Source organism: Chiloscyllium plagiosum, unplaced genomic scaffold (assembly GCF_037043375.1).
Source record: "Chiloscyllium plagiosum isolate Xiang-an unplaced genomic scaffold, Cpla_swu_hap1 HiC_scaffold_15, whole genome shotgun sequence".
Taxonomy (NCBI): domain Eukaryota; kingdom Metazoa; phylum Chordata; class Chondrichthyes; order Orectolobiformes; family Hemiscylliidae; genus Chiloscyllium; species Chiloscyllium plagiosum.
Window position 1 is genome coordinate 44,403,571 of NW_028270153.1, and position 26,080 is coordinate 44,429,650.

Consider the following 26,080-nt stretch of genomic DNA (forward strand, 5'->3'; position numbering starts at 1 on the left):
TAGGTACATCCACATACTGAATCAGAAAATTTTCTTGTACATGCTTAACAAATTTCCCTCTATCTTAGCCCTTAACACATGGCAGTCCGAGCCTATGTTTAGAAAGTTAAAATCCCCCTATCATAACAACCTTATTATTCTTACAGATAACTGAGATCTCCTTCCAAATTTGTTTCTCAATTTCCTTCTGACTAATTTGGGGTCTATAATACAATCTCAATAAGGTAATCAGCCCTTTCTTATTTCTCAATTCCATCCAAATAACTTCCATAGATGTATTTCCGGGAATATCCTCTCCCGGCACAGCTGTAATGCTATCCCTTATCAAAAACGTCACTCCTCCTCCTCTCTTGCCTCCCTTTCTGACCTTCCTATAGCATTTGTATCCTGGAACATTAAGCTGCCAATCCTGTCCATCCCTGAGCCAGTTTCTGTAATTGCTATGATATCCCAGGTGCATGTTCCTAATCATGCCCTGAGTTCATCTGCCTTCCCTGTTAGGCCCCTTGTATTGAAGTAAATGCAGTTTAATTTATCAGTCCTACCTTGTTCTCTGCTTTGTTCCTGACTGTTTGACTCACTTCTTTTCAAAACTGTACCAGTATCAGATTGATGTCTTTCCTCAGTATCTCCCTGGAACCCAAACCGCCCCACCTTACTAGTTTAAATCTTCCCGAGCAGCTCTAGCAAATCTCCCTGCCATTATATTAGTCCCCTTCCACTTCAGGTGCAAACCATCCTTCTTGTACAGGTCACTTCTATCCCAGAAGAGATTCCAATGATCCAAAAATGTGAATCCTTCTCCCATTCACCAGCTCTTCAGCCATACATTCGTCTGCTCTACACTCTTATTTCTAATCTCAGCTTGCAGCACCGGGGGTAATCCAGATATTACTACTCTCAAGAGATTGGAAGAAGCAAAAGTGGCCTTTAGTAGAGTGATATGCTCTTCTTGTCGGATGTGGGGGTTTAGGGAGAGTTTATGTGTCACTGAGGATTGTATCTTCAATAAATGTCATTGGTTGCAAATCCTATCACATTGAATGGATCATTTGGAGTGACAGAGCAAGGGGGCGTGATGGATGGCAGTTATAGTAAGAGAGAAAAATCGCAGATATAGTCACATAGATGCGTTAACTCTAGGAAAGGTAAGAGAGGTAGGCAGGTAGTGCAGGAGTCTTCTGTGGCTATCCCCACTTCAAACAAGTATGCTGCGTTGGAAAACGTAGGGGAGGATGGATTCTCAAGGAAATGTAGCAGGGACAGCCAAGTTTCTGGTATCAAGACCACCTCTCATGCAATGAGGGCTATGTCTGGTTTCAAGAGATCTATCGTGTTCGGGGACTTTCTAGTCCGAGGCACAGACCAACATTTCTGCGGCCAGCAGCTTTCTTCCATGGATTCAACTTTTTAAAATTAAAGTGAGTATTTTGTAAAGTGAAGGGCTCACACATTGAGCTTTGATATTTGAATAACTAGAAGGTTGGTTCTTAGGTGAATGTTAAAATTGGACTGATTAAACCGATTAACTGCTTGATGAATTGCTATTGGTTTCAGACTCTGTTTTCTTATAGCCTGATTGGCACTGATGGATTGGTTGAGTCCTGATGTAGTTTAAAAAAATGCAATCCCTTGAACCAGTTTTAACTACATGCTTGTGGGATAACATGGTGTTGGGCAATCTAGAATGTCCACAGTTCATCTGTGGTGGCCCATTCTTAAAGAGAATTGTGGATTCCACAGGTGGCTATGTACTTCCCTTACCAATGTCTATATTCATTTAGATATTCACAGCAGACTTAATGTTGTCTATAGTCCAAATGCCATATGATTTGTAGCAGCCATCTTAACAGCTTGTTTGTTTGTATCCAATTAAAATAGTGACTGAACAGTTATAATATGGCATGCCAGTACTGGACATGCTAAAATGTTTTATCAGTAATTTAATGTGCCTTTTACTTACCTAAATAAATGTTGGATTGTACCTCTCATTTTTTAGCAATGTCCCGAATCGCTTTACTTTTACCTGTCCATTCTGCAATGCTAAAAATTTGGACCAAGATAGCTTGATTGAGCATTGCAGTACAAACCATACAGGAGAATATGGAAGAATGGTAAGACTTTTTAAAACTGCTGTATATAATGTAAGATAGATTAATCTAACTATTTTAATAGTATCAGCAATCCCTTATTCCAAAAATATCAAATTATTCCAGAATATGACCATTCATTACAGCCATTTGTTAAAATGCTGAAATTGGAGCATTGACAGAATTATTGTGGAGGTAGCGCAACTAATCAATACTTACAGTCTCACTGGATGACACTAAATGAATTATAAAGATAGGGTAATCCAAGCTTTATTTGCTTTCACACACTTTAGCAACAGAACGTCTAAGCCCAACTGTCATGTGTCTACCACTTGCCCAGCTCAGATCAGTTTACACTGCACAAGCCAAAGATCAGATGTGGGAACATCCTGATTTTGTGTCTGGTACTATTCCTAGCAATGTATCTACCCTTCAAGACGTCAGAACATGATATTAAGTTCTATGCAAATTTCTCTTTTCTCTGCTGGAGGAAAGGATAGGAACCAGGTATTCCTGCTTGTGACCTTTAGCAAGAACAAAGAAGATCACAACAACTGCAACAACTATTGAGGCATCTCCCTGTGAAAGATTATTTATTTATTGGCCTTGCTGGATAGCAAATTTTGCCTGAATGATTTATCCTGCATCCCCAGAATGCATTTAATCCAAATCTGCTCTTAAAATCATCATCTCAGACTGTTGACAAAGGAGAGTTTGTCAATCTCATTAAGGTATTCAATCATGTGAGCAAAAGCAATTTATTTAAACTGCTAAAGAAAATTGATTCCCTGTTGAAGCTGCTCACTGAAACTGTTCCGTACAGTCTTCTATTCTGTGACAATATGATGGGTCAACATTGAATCCTTTTGAAATTCACAGTACAGTCAAATGTAATTGTGTTCTGGCACTGTTGAACTCTGCATATTCTTCTCTCTGCTACTACCATAGTCTTTCAGGCCATGTGTAGAGACTGACCATTTGCATCCCAGAAAGCTGCTCAAATATTGTTTACCTAAGATCCAAAGAGTTACTCTGTTGAGTTGTTCTGTGCTGATGACACTGCACTATTATTCTGTTCTGAAGAACTTGTACTGAAGCAGTAAATGGTGCATATACTCTGTTACGACAGTGAAAATTTTGGCTCCATCATCAGCATTAGGAAGATCAATATTATGGTCCAGGATATTGCTGCCGCTACCTACCAGCATTGACAATGTGGCACTGGAAGTTATTAATAACTTATTTTGAGAATGTTTTCTTTTATTGATTATGTGAAACATTGGAAGAAATAGAATTATTTGGACATTTTCTGGATTAGAAATGGTTTACTGTGTGTTTTCTTGAAAATGTCTTAATATGATCTATAGTTGTACCTGCTGTTTGGAGAGTTAGTTGATTGTAGAAAAAGGCAAGACAGCTTTTAGCATGATGAAAGATGGAGTTAATGGCCCTTATTTGTTGGAAAACCGTTTGATGTGACTCTGGGAATCTTGATTCTTATGATTGCCTAGAAATCCTTTCTGGACTTGGGTCTTTAAGATAGAGTAAGTGACGAGTAGAAATAAACTAGGGGATTTGCAAGTAACTCTCCCATCCAGCACTGCCCCCTCCAACCACCACCACTTCAGTAAATGCTTAGCAATCTGAAAGTTTACTAGTATTAGTTTTTTCTGAATATTATTAAAAACCTTGGGGAGTGGAATGGTAGCTACTGTCTAAAGACTCTGCTTGAGCTTGTTTTCAGTCTGAACTAAGATCGACCATTGGTCTTCAGCTGTCAGTAGTTTTTTTTTGTCAACAAGAAACCCAGTGGATGCATGAGAAGTCACCACATTCAGTACTTTGCTTTTGCTTTATGCACATAGCCAACAGGAGTTTTTTTTTCTATTGCTTCGTTTTTAAAAAGAAAAATTCCCCCATTATAGAGACTGACTTTTTGTGCTATGAGTGTTGCTTGGGTCGAGATTAAGTGAATATTGTTCTAATTCCAGATTATAGATTGGATATTAACCAGCGTTTGTCACTTGTTTTAAGAAAAAAATTGATTTGTAATGAGCTGATTATTTTGAGGTCATTTGAAGAAGTCTAGTGAAAGTTTCCCTTATTCTGGAATCTGCTGTAAAGGGAATCATTTGACCATTTTGATGGTTGAATCAACATATTTATATAGTTCTGAAAAGGGCATAGAGGACTTGAAACATTTACTCTGCTTTCTGTCTCAGACCTGCTGTGTTTCTCCAGCACTTTGTTTCAGATTTTCATCATCTGCAGCTCTTTTTTTTATATACTTACAATAATGGTTGGGCTTGATTCTGAGCCCATTTCTCCATCGTAGCCATAACAGTTCACAAAGTTAAACTTCACAATTGCTAGCAATCTCTCACTTCATGCTAAAAATAAAGGTCACACCACAAAAGCTACATCTATTATACACAAGTTGGGTAAGAGCGTGAAACAACAGCAACCTGACTTGAGATCACTAAACTGAGAGTGAACTTGACACCCTCCTCTACAGGTAGGCAAGAGAAAGTGTGAACAGTTTCTAGCTTTACTGTTACAGAAGTATCTTCATAATCTATTCGTAGGACTGGGTCACCAACTCTGAGATCCTGAAATGTGCTAATTGCATTAACACATGCTTATTGGTATGTAAACACCTGTGAAAACAAAATATTTCAGGTGCTTGAGATCTGAAATAAAGAACAGTGCTATAGAGAAACTCAACAGATCTGGCAGCATCTTAGAGGGAAAAGCAAGGTTAATGTTTTGACTCTTGGAGGTCTATACACTGGAAAAGGCCCTTCAGCCTATTGAGTCTGCACTAGCCAAAAACAACCACTTAGCTATTCTAATCTCATTTTCCAGTACTTAGTCCATAGCCTTGTTTGTCTTGGCATCACACATGTACATCTAAATACTTCTTAAATGTTATGAAGATTTCTGCCTCTTACCAGCCCTTCAGACAATGAGTTCCAGATTCCAACCACCCTCTGGGAGAAAAAGAAATTCTGATATCCCCTCTAAACCTTGTGCTCCTTTCCTTAAATCTATGCATTCTAGTCATTGATCCCTCCATCAAAGGGAAAAGTTATTTTTTGTCTATGCCCTTCCTAATGTTACACATCTTGATCACAACCACCTCAGACTCCTCTGCTCCAAGGAAGACCGCTGTCTATCCTGTCTCTCTTCATATCTAAAATTCTCTAGCCCAGACAAGAACCTGATAAATCTCTTCTGTACCTACTCCAGTGCAATCATATCCTTCCTATAATGTGGATTCCAGAACTGAACACCGTATTATAGAGAGAAATGACTGGTGGTGGTTTAACTTGCTGGTCACCACGCTTCAGGTGAGGGAAGAGGTTGAGCGAATCCTTCAAGGTAATCTTGGCCAGTGTGGGAATTGAGCCCACGCTGTTGGCATCACTATGTACTGCAAATTAGTCATCCAACTGACATTCATCAAAACGAACAGAACAGAACAGAAGCTGACAAGGGCACCAGATCTACAAACATTCACTCCCTTCAGTACTGGTGCACAGTAGCAGCAATACATACCATCTACAAGATACGCTGCAGAACTTCTGAAAAATTTCCATTCAGACATTAATTTCCAAGCCCTTAACCACTTCCATGTGGGACAACGGCAGCAGATACATTGAAACTCTACCACTTGTAAGATTCCCCTCTTCCCAAACCACTCACTACTTTGTCTTGGAACTATGTTGTGATTCCTCCACTGTCAGTGGATGGAACTCCCTCTGAACAGAACTGTGGGTCCACTCACATCAAATGGATTGTGTCAGTTTCAAGCCAGCAGCTCACCATTCACCAAGAACAATGAGGATGGGCAATAAATGCTGGCGCAGTCAGTCAGTAATGTCTGCATCCTTTTAGTTTTTAACAGAAAAAGGGATCCCAGACAAACTGAAATATCACTAACGAAAAGATATGTGCGATAGTAAACCAGTGTTTTTTTTTAAACAGCACAACATGGTTGAATTACTGAATTCATTGAAGTTATTGGAGTGAGTTGCTATCTTGGAAAGTGTTTGACAGGGTATCACATAATAGACTAACCAAATTGAAGGATTGAAAGGACATTGGCCAAAGAATAGAAAGCAAACAATAGTGATGAGCAATTTTTTTTTCAGACAGTGTCAAGTGTCACTCAAGAATCCTTGATTTGCAGCAACTGTTTATGCTATCAACAACTTGAACTTGGGTATGTGTTTAAAGTTTACATGAACTTGGAAATAGAGTTGTACGTAAGACAATCTAACGAAGTGAGCAGATACAGTGCAAACAGAAATTAGGACATGTGAAAGGTTTCAGTTTTATACAGTGAGGGACAACCTAATCTGAATGAGACAGTTTTAAAGGAGGTGCAGAAACAGAACCTGAGGAATATAATTTGAATTCCTTTTGAAAGGGCTGTGGGATATTAAGTTGACGAGTACACATAGCAAGGAAGTTGTGCTAAACTTTTTGAAAACCATTTGTAACACAGCTTGAAGTACTGGCTAATTTTGGGTGCTATGTTTAATTTCAAGAAGGATGTCAAGCTGTTAGACTGCAGAATTGGAATGGTTCCATATAGTTGACTAAACAATAAACATTAGAGCAGCAAAGATTTTTGTAAAAGGAGTGATCTGACAAGTGTTTCAGATCATGACCTTTTCAGTGTAATTGAGAAACTCTGGTAAAAGGCAGAATTAGTGTATTTGTTAAAGAGCTAGAGGTGAGATGATGAGGGAAATATTTTAAAAACATTGCTATTTGAATGCATTGGCTAAATGGCTGGTGGAAGCAGATTGAATACAAAAGGTAACTGGAGAAGTACAGAAAGTGGAAGATTTTGCAAATCTATTCATTATGTGAAAGAGTTAGCAGAGTTATGATGAACCAAATGGTCATTTTCTATTTTCTATCCCTGATTCAATGTACTTTGCACGTGTTTGTGGCTTTATGTTTCACTTGGAATTTGTCTTTCTATACTGCTACCATTTGCAATGTTGAAGTGATCTGATCTAAATAAAGACTAAGATTGAAAAGGATGTTTATATATTGCACAGTTAATTTGATGTTTATATAACTCCAGAATATTTACAATGGCAACAAACCTGCCTCTTTTAAAACCGCCTCTTCCTAATCTTTTCTTCCCTAGGTTTTTGCATTAATGTTTAAATCTAAATCTTTTGATTAATTATGATGCATATCTCTCAGACCCTCTCAATTATTCAATAGAATTTAAAACAATTTACTTTGAGTGATTTCCATGGAATTATAGTAAATGTGATAAATATATAGTTTGCAGGCAAACCAGTAATGTTGCACTTTAACTCTCTGGAAGCCCCTGGAAGAGTAGGGACATCGGCAGCAGGGATATGATGTTGACTGAATGAAAGGAAGTGAAATAATGGTGAACAATTATCTTTTCAAACAACAGGAAGATATACAGTAGAGTTTCCCAAGCCTTGGTACTAGAAGTGTTCTTTGATATCAATTTAATATCTAGCATTTTGGTAGGGTGCATTTAGAAAATTTTCAAATGGAACAACACTTGGAAGTATTTTGAGATCTGAGGAGGATAGTGATAAATTTCAAGAGCATGTAGGCCGGTGGAATGGGTGGATGTTTAGCAGATGAAACAGAATGCAGTGATGTGTGAAGTGATAATATTGAAAGAAGGAATGACGAGAGGCATTGTAAACTAAAGGACAGAGGTAGGGAGGATATGTATATACAAATTGTTGAGGTTGGCTGGACAACTGAGAATGGGATTGTTAATAGGACTCGTAGTTAATGCGGAGCATAATACTGTGGGTGCTTCAACTGTGCAATGAGTCCAGTTGTGGGCACAATATTTCTTGGGGGGAGAAAAAAAACATGTGAAGGCATTTAAGAAGTCTGCAGAAAAGATTTATTACAGAATGTTTCCAGGGATAAGGAACTTCAATCACATGACGTTGGGTCTGCTGTTTGAGGGAGATTATGATACAGGTGCTCAAAATCATTTGTCTGGACAGAGTAGAAAGTGACTCTCCCCATTGAAGAAAGGATGGAGAACCAGGAAATGCAGACTTTTGTTTTTAAGATAAATAGCAGACAATAACTCAAAGGTTATCTCAGAAAAGTGATTTTGACTACCGTGTGCACGCATCTGGAATGCACTGCCCAAATAGAGTGAAAACTGTCAAAATAAGTACACTGGTCGTACCTACATCAGAAACTACAATGATTCAAGAATATGACGCCACCATCTCAATCGTAATTAGTCATGTTCACTTTGTCAGTGACACACCTCCAAAGAATGATTTTAATAAAATGGTGACTTTCAAAAGAACTTCTGATAATATATCTCTTTAGATCCAGAAGCAGCCCATATCCAAACTCAGTAAGAATTAGATAACATCCAGGTTTGAGTTGACAAATGGCAAATGACAATTGAACCACACAAGCATGAGACATTTGATAAAGTTTTGGGAATTCAACAGCAAACATTCTATTATAATGGCCGATCATAATGTTTTAGAGCATTTGGAATTCAACAGTTTAAAAAATCTCTATCATAGTGGCTTACTATAATTTTGACTGTGTGCCTGCTCTCTGGAAATCACAGAAGGCATCTGCTTATCTCTGAACTGTAGGAATTGTCTGGAGCCATAGGTGTGTATTTTACCCTCAGCCCTTGGCAAAGCTATTTGTTCCTTGGATAAGACTGTCAGCCCTAGTTATAGATCTTATTAACTGCCTCCTGTTCCTTTTAATGTAACTTCCTTACCTATTAACAAGGGTATATGAAGACCAACAATGAGAACAATACTGGATCCTATTATCGACCTCCTTACCCATTAACAGACAGGCCCTTATGAACAACTTGGTATTTGTCACAGGAAGGTAGCAATCACTAGTCATTGCAAGATTGAGAAATACCTGTTTTTAACAATATAATAGCAATCAGCTATGTGATGTTAAGAAATCCTTATTAGTCACACCCAAACAAGATATTAAGTGGACTGCTTGCATGTAATGTTCAGAGATTCATCGAGGGGTGCCACCACAAGAAGACTATGAGACTCTTTTGGTGTCACCCAGAATCTCTCTCTGGCTATCCAGAAATAAAGATTTGTTTCTCTTTAAACTGAAATTTGTGTCATAGAGTCATAGAGATGTACAGCATGGAAACAGACCCTTCGGTCCAACCTGTCCATGCTGACCAGACATCTTAACCCAATCTAGTCCCACCTGCTAGCACCCAGCCCATATCCCTCCAAACTCTTCCTATTCATATATCCATCCAAATGCCTCTTAAATGTTGCAATTGTACCAGCCTCCATCACATCCTCTGGCAGCTCATTCCATACACGTACCACCCTCTGTGTGAAAACGTTGCCCCTTAGGTCTTTTTTATATCTTTTCCCCCCTCACCCTAAACCTATGCCCTCTAGTTCTGGACTTCCCGACCCCAGGGAAAAGACTTTGTCTATTTATTCTATCTGTGCCCCTCATAATTTTGTAAACCTCTATAAGGTCACCCCTCAGCCTCCGACGCTGCAGGGAAAATAGCCCGAGCTTGTTCAGCCTCTCCCTGTAGCTCAGATCCTCCAACCCAGGCAACATCCTTGTAAATCTTTTCTGAACCCTTTCAAGTTTCACAACATCTTTCCGATAGGAAGGAGACCAGAATTGCACGCAATATTCCAACAGTGGCCTAACCAATGTCCGGTACAGCCGCAACATGACCTCCCAACTCCTGTACTGAATACTCTGACCAATAAAGGAAAGCATACCAAACTCCTCCTTCACTATCCTATCTACCTGCACTCCAAGGTCTCATTGTTCAGCAACACTTTCTAGGACCTTACCATTAAGTGTATAAATCCTGCTAAGATTGTCTTCCAGAATTAAGAGTCAACACATTGACCAACTCCATTGAGAAAGAGTCTAATCATCCCTTGACATTGAGTGACATTACCATCTCTGAATTCCCCACTAGCAACATCCTGGAGATTATGATGTACCAGAGACTGGACTGAACTGAACATGTGATATAAATAATGTGGCCACGAGCAGGTCAGAAGCTAGGAATCATGTAGTAGCTAACTTACCACCTAACTTTCCAAACTCTGTCCACCCTGTCTACCACCTGCAATGCGCAATATGATGAAACACTCCCCACTTGCCTGGATGAGTGCAGTTCCACAAATACTCCAGAAGCTTGACACTATACAGAATAAAGCATTCTACTTAATTGGTGCCCCATCTATTATCATCCATTCCCTCCACTGCTCAGTTGTGGCAGTGTACCATCTACAAGATGCACTTCAGAAATTCACATGCTCATTGGATAGCACATTCCAAACACCCACAACCACTAAAATATACCTGGACAAAGGCAGCAGATACATGGGAACGCCACCCTTGCAAATCCCCTTCCAAAAGCCACTCACTGGCCTGACTGTATTACTGTTCTTTCCCTGCCGCTGGATCAAGTGGCATTGTGCATGTAGTGGTAGATGTAGGTAAGCTACAACATTTAAGACATTTGGTTAAGTACGTGAATAGGAAAGGTTTGGAGGGATAAAGGACAAATTTTGCAAGTGGGACTAGTTTAGTTTGGGAATAAGGTTGATGTGGACCAGTTCGACTGAAGGATCTGTTTCCTTGCTGTATGACTCTGACTCTACCTGCAGCCTGGGGTACCCATTCCCGTGAATGATTTTTATTTTTAAAAGTCTGGCTATAAATATTTGGAGGGCTACAAGAAAGCGGTAGGCGATTGGAACTGAGATCTCTTTCTTAACAAAGTCTTTGTGAGAGTTAGAATATTTTACTATTTCCTAACAAGAGCATTTTGTCCATTAAGCCAATTTTCTAGCAGATTATTTTATCTCCATTATTTACTTTCTTTCCAATTTTGAGTAGATTGTAAATTCTAACAATCTTCAATCTATTCAGACTGAAGAGTGTTTTGAAACAGTTTAAAAGACAATGGAAATAATTACTATTTGTTAGAATACTGTTCAAATCAGTATTGTGCAATTCATATCGCTTTGGTGTTTTACAATTATTTCTGCATTCCGTTTTGTCTTTTTTTAAACCAGGTTTGCCCAATTTGTTCCTCCATGCCATGGGGTGACCCAAACTTCAAGAGTGCAAACTTGATACAACATTTGAAAATTCGTCATAAGTTTTCGTATGATACTTTTGTGGTACGTACTTTCATTTTCAGGAAAATCTAGCGTGAACACACAATCATACCTGTAAGACCTTCAATTTGTAACCCCACTGACTCGTCCCTTTGCAGAAGTTTCTTTCAAAGCTGTTTGGACAGTACTAATACCACTAATAATGCATAGAGGAAGCCTTTCATACTGCAGAGTCTATAAATTCCTGCCTAAAGTTTGTAGAAAAATAAATGACTGTATGTATGTCTTTGCTCATCTGTATCTGCTGTTGAGAAACCTAATGCTGTTCTTTAGAAACCTAAGCCACCAAAAGGGCCGCATGTCTATCAACAACGTTTCACCAAATCTCTGAGGTAGTAATCTGGGTTTTCCTAACAATAGACCTTTTTTTTTACCCAAACTGGGTTTATTAAGTCGGTGGAGGATCATTTGTTTAATTCCCCCTCCATAAATCTGAGCGCCTCATCTAGGCTGATGTTTTTCTGCAAATAATGAATGCTGCACTGACAGAGCTAGTGTTCTTCAAATAAAATGTTAAATTAGGGCTCCCGGCTGGGGGTGTGGAGTCATGTGCTCAGCCAGATTTATGCTCCAAAAAAGCCTGTGAAATGGTAGGTTTTTAAAACATTCCTGAAGAATAATCACACTGCTCTTCCATCCTACCCCCAATCCCAGATCATCTTAGCCCCAGCTGCTCTTGTATTTCTGACTTAACTCTCTTATTGAGAACTTGTGGCTATTGTGAAGCCTTGAAATGGGATCATGATGGGAGAATGTTTGGGAAGTGCTCCACTTAAACCAAGGTTTGACCTCCAAGACAGATGTAAAAGACCACATGGCACTATTTGACGAAGTTAAGGTACTTTCTAGTTTTCTGACCAAACTTAAACTCCTGCTAATATCACTGACATTGATGGTTAACTTTCTGTTGTAGGAAAGTTAATGCTGTAATTCACAGGCTGGGAACCACATGAGAAGGACTTGAGGTCATGGAAAAGACTAGATTAACTTTTATTAATTTTCTTAATTCGGACTTCTCTCTTGTCAGCCTACTTGTTTGACATCCAATACTGAATGCACTGAATCTTTCTTCAACTAAATATGAAAAAGATCAAACTCATTATTGTTCGTCTCAATCAGAAATTACAGTCCCTAACCATTTCTAATCCCTCTCCTGTCTGATAACTGTCTGATGTTAAACCAGACTGTTTTCAGCTTTGGTGTACCTGACCTTGAGCAACCGACTACATCTGCTCCATCACTAAGGTTACCCATTTACATCTCTAAACTTGCCTTATTCCTCCCCTGCCACTTTTTATCTGTTTCCATATTTTAGTGCATTGTGAACTGCTCAATGGTTAGCACTGCTGCCTCACAGTGCCAAAAACCTAGGTTCGAATCCAGCCCTGGGCAACTGTCTGTGTGGAGTTTGCACATTCTCCACATGTCTGCGTGGATTTTCTCCAGGTGCTCGGGTTTCTTCCCACAATCCAAAGATGTGCAGGTTAGGTGAATTGGTCATGCTAAATTGCCCATAGAGTTCATGGAAGTGTAGGTTAGGTGCATTAGTCGGGGGTAAATGTAGACTAATGTGTTTTGGGTGGGATGCTCCTCGGAGGGTCGGTGTGGACTTGTTGGGCCGAAGGGCCTGAATCCACACTGTAGGAATTCTAATAAAAAAAAACTGCCCTTAGCAAACTTGAGAATCAGCCAAAACCTACTGCCTGTGTCTCAAAATGCACCAAACCTCCATTATTTGCTCACTGACTTACATGGATTCCCAGATAAACAATGCTGCTTGGCTTGTCCTTGTTTTCTGATCTCTTCTTTGTCAAACTCAAATATTCCCCACATTTTGTGCACTCCTTAAATTTCTGTGCCTACACCTTAAGATCTTAATTGAGTATTCTTGGTTTTAATCACTTCACCAGTGGAAGCTGAAGTTACAGACCCCAAGGTGTAAAATATGCTCCCTAAATCTCTTCACTACTTTGAAGGAGCATCTTAAAGCCTTCCATCTTTTAACCAAGGATTGGTTATCTGTCCTGTTATCTCCTAATGTAGCTTGATATCAAATATTGGTCAGTGTTTCTGTGCAGTATGTTAATGCTACTACATAAAACATTATTTGAATTTCTTTGGTTGGTTTCAAAGCCATCTTGGTTCTCAGGAAGCTGGGTCTGGTTTACAGGAATATAACCTTTTTAGAGCACATTTCTAAAGCTAAAGCTCCACTACAGTGGGCATGATTCTTTTTTTACATGTAACTACAGTATCAATTATCAAGTTGCTTTTCAAGCCCTATATAAATTTACTCTTTATTTTTCAGGATTACAGTGTTGACGAGGATGAAATGGTACAGGAAGCCATTGAACTTTCTCTGCAAGACAGAAATATGAATTTGTAGATTAAGTACCTATTCCTGCTTTTCTCTCAAATATCAGATGAGAGACTCAATTCTAATTACTGCTATGTAGCAGTTTAGTGTGTCGACCAATCTATCCTATGCTCTTTTTTGATTCTTTAATTAAAAAACTTGTAATGGCAATAATAATTCAGCTCTTTGTATCATAAGTCTACCATTTATCATCAGTGTGGTACTCTAGGATACAATTGGGTTAGGTAACTCTAAGATATACTAAATGTCAGATTGAGGATGATACATTTTATAACATAGGATCTCTTCAGTCTGAGGATTGTTAAAGCACTTTAATCATGTTTAAAAATAGATATATTTGCATTTTGAATAAATTCCAGCTACACTGCCTTGTTATGTAACTTGTTTCTTGTTAGCTATTTCAAACTATTGGAAAGATTAATAAAACATTAATTGGATTACAGGTAAATTGTGATTTTTCTCACCTTTTCATTGTTAACCAAAGGTCAACATTTTTCTTTCTCAAGGTCTGTTTAAAAATTTCCTCATACTGCATTGTGTTACTTGGGGACTTTTTCATTCCTTAACTCATTACGTAATATCACTTAATAAATAGCAATACCTTCTGTATTTCTGTGGATGTGGTACTTGGTCATGTACAGAAGCAGAATTAAAATAATTCAACAATATCCTGAATTATCAATTTTCTATTCAACTTAAAGCCACAGCATATAGTGAGAGCATTAATTTCATAGACACCACAGAATTTAAATTGTTGAAAGATAATAGATGTAAGTTAACAAAAGTTTTGTTCAAACTAATTGGCACAGTTCTATACACTGATTAATGAGGTCACACTGATACATATTTATTCCAAAGGAATCCACTGATTGTTGACATTTACCACCCCACAACAAAGTGGAATCGCTCTTATACAGCCTTAAACTAGAAATTCCACAATAATATGCAAGGAAGTAATTACCTCAGTGATTTAAAGTTTTCTTGGATCCTGGTTGTAGTAGGGGAATAAGGGTATTCTTTGGTTGCTGGGAATTGCCTCAGGTGTAGGCTTGAGGTCCTTCATTGAAGCAGTGATAGGGGAGGCAATGGGGTGAAGAGGGAGGACAGGGAAAGGGATGGTCTTTTGGGGCTCCTGGCTAGGCAGTGGTGCATCTGGTGTGTTGCTTTGGGTGTCAGGACTATGGAACGAAATGTTTGGAGTGATTGGCTTGCTGCATTGCTAAAGACACACCACCCAAAAAACAGAAGTATGGTTGGTTAGTTGCCAACTGATATGGGTAAGCAGAGCAGAACACTAGCAGACCACAATGTTCAGGAGCAAAGGTTAAGGGGTGAATAAGTGATCACATAAGCAAATGGGCACCACATGCTTGAATGTGATTAGTAGATATGTAATGCACAGTGTTATGACATAATTAAAATGCCAAGTTAATTGAATTATAAATTTGATATAATTAATTTACAGACTTGTAATTAACTACCCAGTCAATTAATTTATAGACTTGATGTAACTACTGCTTAGTTCATTGACTTATAGACATGATATAATCAACGGCATAGTAACAGCTTGTAGACTTGCGTAATATCGATTTTAAAGAAGTATAAAGATAGTGTTGCACAGGTATCCTGCAGAGTGAGCTTGATTGTCCTGTGTGATAGTCTTGAGTTCCTCTCCTTGCTGTAATCAATTGCTGCTAGATTAAACTGCTGTTCCTGCTGAATTCCCAAAGCTTAGAGTCTTCTTGCCTCAGGGACTGAGGTCACTCCTACACTAGTTATTTGAGTATTCCTTTTGTTAATGGTTGTTTAACTGTTATTGCCTTGTACAGGCTACCTCTTGCCCCACCTTGCAACTTCCCTTCCCACTCCTACTCTTCATGCAATAGCCTCTTCTGTCTTGTTGCTACAACTCTTGTAAACTTTTTTTTCCCGCTCCATGTCGTTTTGAACCCTCTTTTCCCCAACTCAGTATACCTGTGACTATCTCCTCCTCCTCCTCCCACCCCCCCCCAACTCCTCTGGCATCTTCCTCATTCCTTGCCTCACCTTCTTCCATTTCCATCTATTCCTGCTGCAGTCACCTCACCCCCACCATTCCCTCTGTCTCTTGCCTCTTCGTCTCAACCTCTTGCCTCCACTGGGTAACAGTGCCCATCCTCAACAGATGGAGCTGCCAGCAAAACGAAATACTAATCTTATGCCAACCTCCTTCTCTATTTCTATCCCCCCCCCCGACCCCGTACTGGTCCTCACCAGCTCTGGAGTTGTGGGAATCTCCATGTCTCTGCAGGATCCCAGCCCTGAGGAAAAGGCACAGACAGTCTCCTAAAGCCAACACAGAGTTTCCTTACTTCTCAATGCTTATCCAATCATGGACAAGCCAAGGAGCAAAATTCACTGATTATTGCTGCCCTTGATCTTCCAGGTGGTAAAGGTCATGGCTTTCGAAGATACTATTAAAGGAACCTGGGCTACTCTGCATTTTGTAGCTGATGCAAAATATTGCTACTGCTGCACTAGTGGGAAGTGGGTGAATGTTTTAATGTAGCAGATTGAGTGCTAATCAAGTGCTCCTTCCTCGATGTGATGATTGAGTTTTGTGTTGGAACTGCACTAATCCAGGCAACTGGAGAGTAATCAGTTGGATTCTTGACTTGTGTTTTTTTCCTAATGGACAGCCTTTAAGGAATCGGTAAGTATATTTCCCGCATTTTTCCCATGATCTGTCATGCCCTTTTGTAGTTACAATATTTGTATGATTGATCTGACTGTCAATAGGAGCTCACAGGATGTTGATGGTGGAGATTCAGTCATAGTAATGCTGTTGAACATCAAGGGGCAGTGGGTGGATTATCTTTATTGTTCAGTTGTGAACTGCTGCAGTCCCTGTATTGAAAGTAGACCCACAATGCCATAGAGAGGAGTTTCCAGGGTTTTAGCCCAGCGATAATGAATGAATGCTGATCTATTTCTAAGTTTGGATGGTGTGTGGCTTGGAGGAAACTTGCAGATGACCATAAGACATAGGTCGCATGGCTGATTCTGCTCCTATCATGTCTCCTCAGCCATTCGATCATGGCTGATACCTTTCACAACCCCATTTTCCTGCCTTTGTCCCATTACCCTGATCCCCTTACCAAACAAGAACCTATCTATCTCAATCTTAAAGACACTCAGTGACTTTCCCTCCATACCCCTCTATGATTTTGAATTCTGCAGATTAACCTCCTCATCTCAGTTCTAAAGATACATCCCTTCTCTCTAAGGCTGTGCCTTCAGGTTCTACTCCCTCCGACTAATGGAAATATCTTCTCTATCCTGAGTGGGATAGAGTATTCTGAGAGTTTCAATGTGATCCCTGTCATCCTTCTAAACTCCATTGAGTACAGACCCAGAGTCCTCAACTTCTCCTATGGCAAGGCCTTCATCCGTGGCATTTATCTTGTAAATCTGGACACTCTCCAATGCCAGCAAATCATTCCTTGGATCCCAGGCCCAAAACTGCTCTCTATTCTAAATGCCGTCTGGCCAGAGTCATTATACCTCAGGAAACATCTATGCTGTAAATTCTAGCCTCCTTCAAATGAATGCTAACATTGTAATTGCCTTCCTAATTGCCAACTGAACCTGCATGTTAACATTAAGGGAATCCTGAACTAGGATTCCCAAGTCCTTTTGTGCTTCAGATTTTCAAACCTTTCCCCATTTAGAAAATAGTCTATGCATGTATTCTTCCTACCAGCTGCAAAACCTCCAATTTTCCTATATTGTATTGCATCTACCACTTCTTTGCCCATTCTTTTAGCCTGTCCAAGTCCTTCTGTGCTTCCTCAACACCATCTGCCCCTCCACCTACCTTTGTGTCATCTTCAAGGTTGGTAATAAGGCCCTCTGTTCCTTTGTCCAGATCATTAATTTTTAACATGAATAGTTGCCATCCCAACACAGACCCCCACATGAACTCCACTAATCATTGGCTGTCATCTTGGGAAAAAAACCTTTATACCTACTGTCTGTCTTATGTTGGTCAGCTAATCCAGTACTGTATATCTGTGCCAATACCTTGCCTGTAATATCATGGGCTCTTATTTCCTGTGTGCCATCTTGTCAAAGGTCTTCTGGAAATCCAAATACTGTAGATCATGTCTTTTGTCTGATATGCTTGTTATTTCCTCAAAGAATTAACAGATTTGTCAAGCTTTACCTCTCCTTGAATAAACCATGCTGACTCAGCCCTATTTTACCATACACTTCCAAGAACGGTACTCCGCAATCTCATCCCTAATAATGAACCTGAAAATCTTACCAGTGACTGAGGTCAGGCTAACCAGCCTATTGTTTCCTATCTTCTGCACTTCCTCAACACTCCTTTAAACAGATGTGTTTCATTAACCATTTTCCAGTCTCAATTGCCCTCAGAAATTCCTTACATTGCGGCTCCACTGTCTTCCCTGCTAGGAGCCCCTTCCCAATTGCCTGTGGCCAGCTCCTCCCTTGTATCTCCAGAGTTACCTTTACTCAGTTGTGAAACTGTTGCATTTGACGCCAGCTTTTTCCCCTTCAAACTGCATGGTGAATTCTATCATGTTATGGTCACTAAGCCCCAGAGGTTCCTTCAGCTTCAGCTCCCTAATCAAGCCTGCTTCATTACACATCGCCAAATCCTGAATTGCCTGTTCTCTAGCACAATCTGGTCCAAAAAAACCCATCTTGTGGACATTCCATGAATTCCTTGTGATCGCTACCAAACTGGTTTTTCCAGTTCACCTGCATATTGAAGTCCTTGTAATTATTGTAATCGTGCCTTTCTCACATGCCTTTTCTATGTTGTGGTTCTGTTCGCTGAGCTGGGAATTTGTGTTGCAGACGTTTCATCCCCTGTCTAGGTGATATCCTCAGTGCTTGGGAGCCTCCTGTGAAGCGCTTCTGTGATGTTTTCTCCGGCATTTATAGTGGTTTGTATCTGCCGCTTCCGGTTGTCAGTTCCAGCTGTTCGCTGCAGTGGCCGGTATATTGGGTCCAGGTCGATGTGCTTATTGATGCTTATCAATAAGCACATCGACCTGGACCCAATATACAGCTGGAACTGACAACCGGAAGCGGCAGATACAAATCACTATAAATGCCGGAGAAAACATCACAGAAGCGCTTCACAGGAGGCTCCCAAGCACTGAGGATATCACCTAGACAGGGGACGAAACGTCTGCAACACAAATTCCCAGCTCAGCGAACAGAACCACAACAACGAGCACCCGAGCTACAAATCTTCGCACAAACTTTGAATGCCTTTTCTATCTCCTGATTTATTTTCTTCTCCACAACCTGACTACTGCTCAGAAGTCTGTAAATCGCTCCTATCAGGGCTCTTTTTTCCTTTGCACTCCTTCAACTCTACCGACAACTTCAATTCGATATCATTTCATGCTATCCATTTAATTTCATTTCTTACTGGCAAAACAAAACAACCCCATCCCCTCTGCCCAAGTGTTTGTCCTTTCAATAGGAAGTATATCCTTGGATATTTAGTTCCCAGCCCTGATTCACTTGCAGCCATGTCTCTGTGATACCTACAATATCATACCTGCCAATTTCAATTTGCACTACAAGCTCATTTACCTCGTTTCATACACTCTGTGCATTTAAGTACAACACCCTCCGTCTTGCATCGACTGCCATCTAGAGAGAGAGACACGCACACACCCATTGTCATTCCCTCATCTGATGTGCCTGAAGTTGGATTCCTGACCTTAAGGTGGTAGTGCTATTTCAAGTACAGGAAATATTCCTTCTGCAGTAGTAGTATCACCTTGTGGCATGGAAGCTCCTAAGGTGCAGGCAAGGAAGTTCAGGGATTCCATGAGAAAGTATCAACATAATCCAACAAAATCTAGTGCCAAAACAGGACCAATGCTCTGATTTATGAAGCTACTTGAAAGAATAACCACCTTTGGATAAGGTATATGAAATCCTTGTTCTCTCACTATGGTGTCACAGTGGCAGTGAATTATCTTTTTTTAATTCACTCGTGGGATGTTGCTGGCTGGGCCACCATTTATTGCCTGACCCTAGTTGCTCTTGAAGGAGGTGTTGAGCTGCCTTAGATTAGATTACATACCTTGTGGAAACAGGCCCTTTGGCCCAACAAGTCCACACCAACCCTCCGAAGAGCAACCCACCCAGACCCATTCCCCTACATTTACCCCCATTCCCCTACATTTACCCCTTTACCTAACACTACGGGCAATTTAGCATGGCCAATTCACCGAACCTGCACATTTTTGGACTGTGGGAGGAAAGCGGAGGAGACACGGAGTACATGCAAACTCCACACAGACAGTTGCCCGAGGCGGGAATTGAACCTGGGTCTCTGGCGCTGTGAGGCAGCAGTGCTAACCACTGTGCCATCGTGCCATCCAGTTGAACCTCTGAAGACCATGTGCAGTAGGTAGACCCACAATGATGTTTGGGAGGAAATTGCAGGATTTTGATTCAACATTAGTGAAGGTACAATGATATATTTCCAAAACTATATGGTGAGTGACTTGGAGGGGAACTTATATGGGGTGGACCCGTGAATCTGCTGCCCTTGTCATAGTCATACAGCATGGAAGTAGACTATTCAGTCCAACCAGTCCATGCTGACCATAACCCCAAACTAAACTTGTGCCACCTGCCTGCACTTGGCCCATATCTCTCCAAACATTTCTTAATCATGTACTTATCCAAATGTCTTTTAAAAATTGTAACTGAAGCCGTATCTACCACTTCCTCTGGAAATTCATTCCACACACAAACTACACTCTGTATCACAAAATAATTGTCCTTCTAGGTGGAAGTGATCATGGATTTGGAGGTGCTGTTTAAGCATCCTTGCTGAAAGCAAAAGTGTAACAAGGGAAAGAAACTGTCCACTGAACGACAGAGGAGGGAATTTATGCAGAACACTAGAGGAAAGGGGTGAGGTCTTCAACAAGTACTTCACTTTGTACTCACCAAGGAGAAGAAAGTGAATAATGATAAGGTTAGGGAGATATGTGTTGATATTTTGGGGCATGTCAAAATTAAGGAGTGGGTGTTGGGTGTCTTGAAAAACATTGCAGGGTAATTGTCAAAATTTTAAGTACTTCTGAAACACATTTTCAGTACTGCCGCTGCGGTTTTGTTAAAAACCTGTAGTTTTTGCAGCTTCACTTCTTCAGCTAGGTATTGAGTTGCTATTGCTCTTTTAACATTAATGCAGAAGTTAAGGTTAAAAAAATTGATAAATAACAAAGGTGTTGAGGTATGAGTTCATTTGTGAAGGTTGTAACATTTACAGATGACCATTTTCTGTGACCAGCACAATAGACGATATACATATACCAATGGATAGAATAAGTAATGGGATACAAGCTTATAGCATGAAAATAAATATATCCAGGTTAAATTATGTAATATAATTTATTGTTTATATATAATTTGGTTTCCTTGACTTTTTGGGGATCTACTAACTATAGTTATCCAATTTGTAGCATTGAACTTGGGAAATAGTTTTTCTAGATGTTTCATTTCCACTGGTAACTCTACAAAGCAATGTCGTTATTTTTGGTTTTTTAAAAAAAAACACTTTGTTTTTAAACTCCGATTTTGCTACAAACATAGTTTAATGAATCTATCAAAGTGCAGAGGAACTGGTATTTTGTAACAAATAGTGGTAACTTCTTTGTTACAATGATTGGTAGTTAGTTTTTCCAAGAGCACCACTGACAACAGTAAAGGACATTTTGTAACTGTGCCTGCGCTTCTTTGTTTCTTTCTATGCTTTTTTGTCACATTATGATTACCATTTTTCTCTGTGTGAAGACATTAGTGGGTCAGTACAAAGAGAAAATGGTTTGTGATGGTCTGAGAAGAAGCCTGGATAACAGAGACACATTGCTTGTAAAAGCATGAGATGCTTGTTTGTCAAAACGTACGCACCACATGGGAATGGTGGCCCATGATGCTGTAAGAGCTATGGGAGAGTGGTTGGATCAGGCTGTAGAAGAGAAAGTGACATCTTACTATAGTGATGTACTGAGGCATCATCAGAAGAAAAATTGGCAAGAAAGACTAATTGTAACATGTAGCATAGAACAGTACAGCACAGGATCAGGCCCTTCAGCACACCATGTCTATGCTGACCATGAAGCCATTCCAAACTAATCCCATCTTCCTGTCCGTGGTCCTTATCATTCTCTGTTCATGTGTCTGTCTAAATACCTTTTAAACATTGCTATTATATCTGCTTCTACTATCTTCCCTGGCAGCATGTTCCAAGCACCTTCCACTCTGTGTTTAAGAAAACCTTCTCTGCATATCCCCTTTAAATCTTTCCCTTCTCATCTTAAAACTATGCAACTTAGTATTTGACATTTTATACACTGAGGAAAACATTCCATTCACCCTATCCAAACCTTTCATAATTTTATATACTATCTGGTCACCTCAAAGCCTTCAATATTCTAGTTGAAACAATCCAAGTTTGTCCAAACTCTCCTTATCACTACTCCACTCCAATCCAAGCAACATCTTGGTAAGCCTCTTATGCACCCTCTCCAAAGCCTCCACATTCTTCCTATAGTATGGTGACCAGAACTACACAAATATTCTTAACTGTTGCCTAACTAAATTCTCACACAGCTGTCAACTTTCATACTCATTGCCCTGACTGAAGAAGGCTAGCATGCTGTATGCATTCTTTATCACCTTAGGCACTTGTGTTGTCACCTTATGAGACCTCTGAACTTGGACCCCAAGATCCCTCTGTATATCAATGCTCCTCAAGACACATCATGTCACACTTGACTAAATTAGACACCACCTGTCATTTCTGCACCCAATTTTTCATCAGGTCTATATCTTGCTGTATCCTTTGATAGCCTTCCTCACTATCCAAAACTTTATTTTGTGTGTCATCTACAAACTTACTAATTAGACCATTGACATTTTCATACAAATCAATATTACAGACAACAGAGGTCCCAGGAACATCACTGGTCACAGATCTCCAATCAGAAAAGCATTCCTCCACAACTACCCTATGTTTCCTACGACCAAGACAATTTTGTATCCAACTTGCCAACTCATTATGGATCCCTTGTGACTTAATCTTCTGGACCAGGCTACCATAAAAAACCTTGTCAACAGCATTAGTAAAGTCCACATAGACAACATCCACTGCTCTACCCTCATCTTAGGCACTTCCTCATTGGTGAGTTCATCAAGATGTACTCTGTGACTACAGTTATGAAGCAACTCCTCCATCCCTTTTACATCCCTTACCATCATGCCTGAAATATCTAAACCCTGGAATGTTGAGCTACCAGTCCTGCCCTTCTCTCAAACAAGTTTCTGTAATGGCTACAACATCATAATCCCATGTACTAATCCAGTCTCTAAGCCCATCAACCTTACCTGTTACCCTCGTTGCATAAAATAAATTCCTGCCATGTTTATATAACCTGGCCCTGCCTGTCCTTCCCATTAGACTTCTCTTAATGCCAACTTCTCCTCAATCGCTCTATTTGTTGACCTACTGCTCTGTTTCTCATCCCCTGCCACATAAATTTAAACACTCCCAAGTGGCACTAAAAAACCTCCCTGCAAGGATATTGGTCTTTCTTCTACAGGTTCTGCCTGCCCTGGGAAAGATCCCAATGATCCAGGTATGTGAATCCCTCCCTCCTACACCAGCTCTTTAGCCACCGTTCAACTGTGTTACCTTCCTAGTTCTGGCTTCATTAGCACATGGCACAGAGATTAATCCTGAGATTACAACCTACAGGTTCTGCTTTTCAACTTTCTACCGAAGTCCCTCAATTACTTCACAGGGCCTCATTTCTCTTTCTGTCTGTATCATTGGTACCAATATAGGCCACAAACACTGCCTGCTCGCCATCTCCTTTCAAAACATACTGTGCATGCTCAAAGACATCTTTGACCTGAGCACCAGGGAGGCAACATATCATCTTGGAGTCTCGCTATTGTAAGTCAAGTTCCAAGTGGAGGGAGGTCTATGCAAAAACACACTTTCCATGGTATTCATGTATAGCAATTGAGCTTTTCATAATAAATACATAAATAAGGTGCATGAATGAGTCATTCAGCCTTTTGAGTCTGCACTGCAATTCAATGCTGATCTAATCATGGCCTCAAATTCATTTAACTGTCTGATAATCCTTGACTTTCTCGTCAATCAGAAAACAATTTAGCAGACTTGAATCTCTTCAATTACCCCAGCGTTCACTCTCATCTGAGTAACAGAATTTAAAAGATAAACAACCTTCTGAGATGGGAAACAAGTCTTATTTCATCTTAAATTGGAGATCCCTCATCTTTAAACTATGTCCTCCATTTCTAGATTCCCTCACAGGTAGAAACATCATTACAGCATCAGAGTGTCCTCAGGATCTTCTGTTTCAATAAGATCACCTCTCATTCTTGTAATGAGTATGGATCCAACCTACGCAACTTTTCCTTATAAGATAATCCATTCATTCCTCAAAGCAGTTGAGTGAACATTCCTTGAAATTACTTCAAATGTAATTAAACTTTTTTTAAGTAAAAGACCAAAACACTCTCATAATATTCCAGATGCAATCTTACTAAAGTCCTGTGCAGCTGTAGCAGTACTTGCCTTTTATATTCAATTCCCCTTGCAAAGAAGACCAACAATCCATTTGTCGTCTTAATCGCTTGCTATCTCTGCATAACCTTTTATGATTCATGTACTAGGACATCCAGACCCCTCTGTACCATAGGGTTTTACAATTTATCTCCATCTAAATAGTCTGCTGCATCTGTATTTTTCCTGCTAAAGAGGGCAGGTTCACATTTTTCTACATTATTTGCCAAATTTCTGCCCAATGAATTAACTTGTCTATATATCTTTTGCAGACTTGCCTTGACAATTTACATTCCTAGCTTTTTTTGTAAATAACTTTTAAAGGAATTCTTCTATTAGAAACATTACTTACAAGGGTGTAATTTTTATCTAGCTGTAAAATCAAAATGGTGACTCAAGCACTGTTAACAAAGTTATTTGAGCAACTGTTATTAATCAGCTTTAATTACCTGCCAGTATGCAATTAATGGTTCTTTTAAAAAAAACCTTTTTTATAGTTGTTTTGGTGCATAATCTTTTTTTTATTTCAGTCATGGGACATAGGTGAGCAGTTATTTCCCATTCCTAGCTGCCCTTGAGAAGATGGTGATGAACTGCTTATTTGTACTTAGTTGTTGAATTGAGTTTATTTTATATATTATATGTTATATTAGGAATCTTTATTATACATGGAGTTTGACAATTTTTTGATATAAAGTCATATCTTTTAGCTAAATAATATGAAGGACAGTATTTACAGAAATATGCCTTATAGTGTGATTTGTAATACTCTAGTAAATTCGTAACTGCAAGTTCAGAGATTGGGAAATTCTTTGAATATGAATTGTACTAAATCTTTGTGCAATTGCTTAAATAATTTTAATCAGAAACAACAGAATATGACAGCCAGTCATATTGGGCTGCAGTTTCATCCAATCACGTCATTTCAGGAATCTTAATGTTCTAATTTAGCATTATGCAGAAATTACTTTTTTATTTTTTCACTTACACATGAATAACAAATTGTACTTACATAGAGAAAATACTTCAAGGTGCATCACTGAAGGAAAGGCTGTTCTGTGCAGTAATGGAAAGTTTAGAAATGACGACTGCTAGGACTTTAGATACACGATTCCGCAAGTCATCCCTCCACTTGATGTCTTCCACCCCACACTTATAAATTTTACAAAGATCAACCTAACTGAATCCCATTGCAAATTCCAATTCCATGTTAATTATGCCCCAAATCCAAAGTAAAATGTCACTCATTTCAAAGTCATGTATCCGCTCCGCCCTCTGCCCCGAAATATCACCATCACCCCCGCCTTCACCTACGTATCGCATGCCCAGCTACGTTCCCCCAGCCCCACCCCCTGCCATTTATCTTTCAGCTCTCACCGCCCCCACCCCTCCCCGTTCCTGATGAGCTTATGCTCTAAACGTCGATGCTCCTCGGATGCTGCCTGACCGGCTGTGCTTTTCCAGCACCACACTTTTGACTTTGAAAATTATGTTTGTCTGAAACACACCAGATGGAACACTGGAACTGGAACTGAAATGTAGATATTTATGATCTTAATTTAGCTCCTCAGAAGCATGATACATGTTGGTTTCACTACAAGGAGCCCTGGACTTTTAATCTCAGAATATAGCTTGATAAAGAAAATTTGCAATTTCATACACCAAGAAAGTTTATATCATGAAGAACATAAATCCAGAGTAAACAAGTTCATACTTTGACACTTGAGAATTGAAGAAGTCTACTGCTAAATTAAAT

At 39.6% G+C, this 26,080-nt stretch overlaps 1 protein-coding gene across 2 annotated transcripts in view; it reads left to right on the forward strand.

Annotated features, from left to right (window-relative positions):
* The window catches only part of rnf114 (ring finger protein 114), a 34,271-nt gene extending 20,155 nt beyond the window's left edge, over window positions 1-14,116 (forward strand). Inside the window, exons 5-7 of one of the 2 annotated variants that reach the window (XM_087994929.1) lie at window positions 2,000-2,114; window positions 6,245-6,315; window positions 11,198-11,305. In XM_087994929.1, the coding sequence (XP_087851055.1) occupies window positions 2,000-2,114; window positions 6,245-6,315; window positions 11,198-11,258 (247 nt within the window). In that variant the 3' untranslated portion in view covers window positions 11,259-11,305. Of the gene's footprint in view, window positions 1-1,999; window positions 2,115-6,244; window positions 6,316-11,197; window positions 11,306-13,610 lie in introns of those variants that run through there. The other variant, XM_043710276.2, reaches the window with a different exon arrangement.
* Window positions 14,117-26,080: the final 11,964 nt, after the last annotated feature.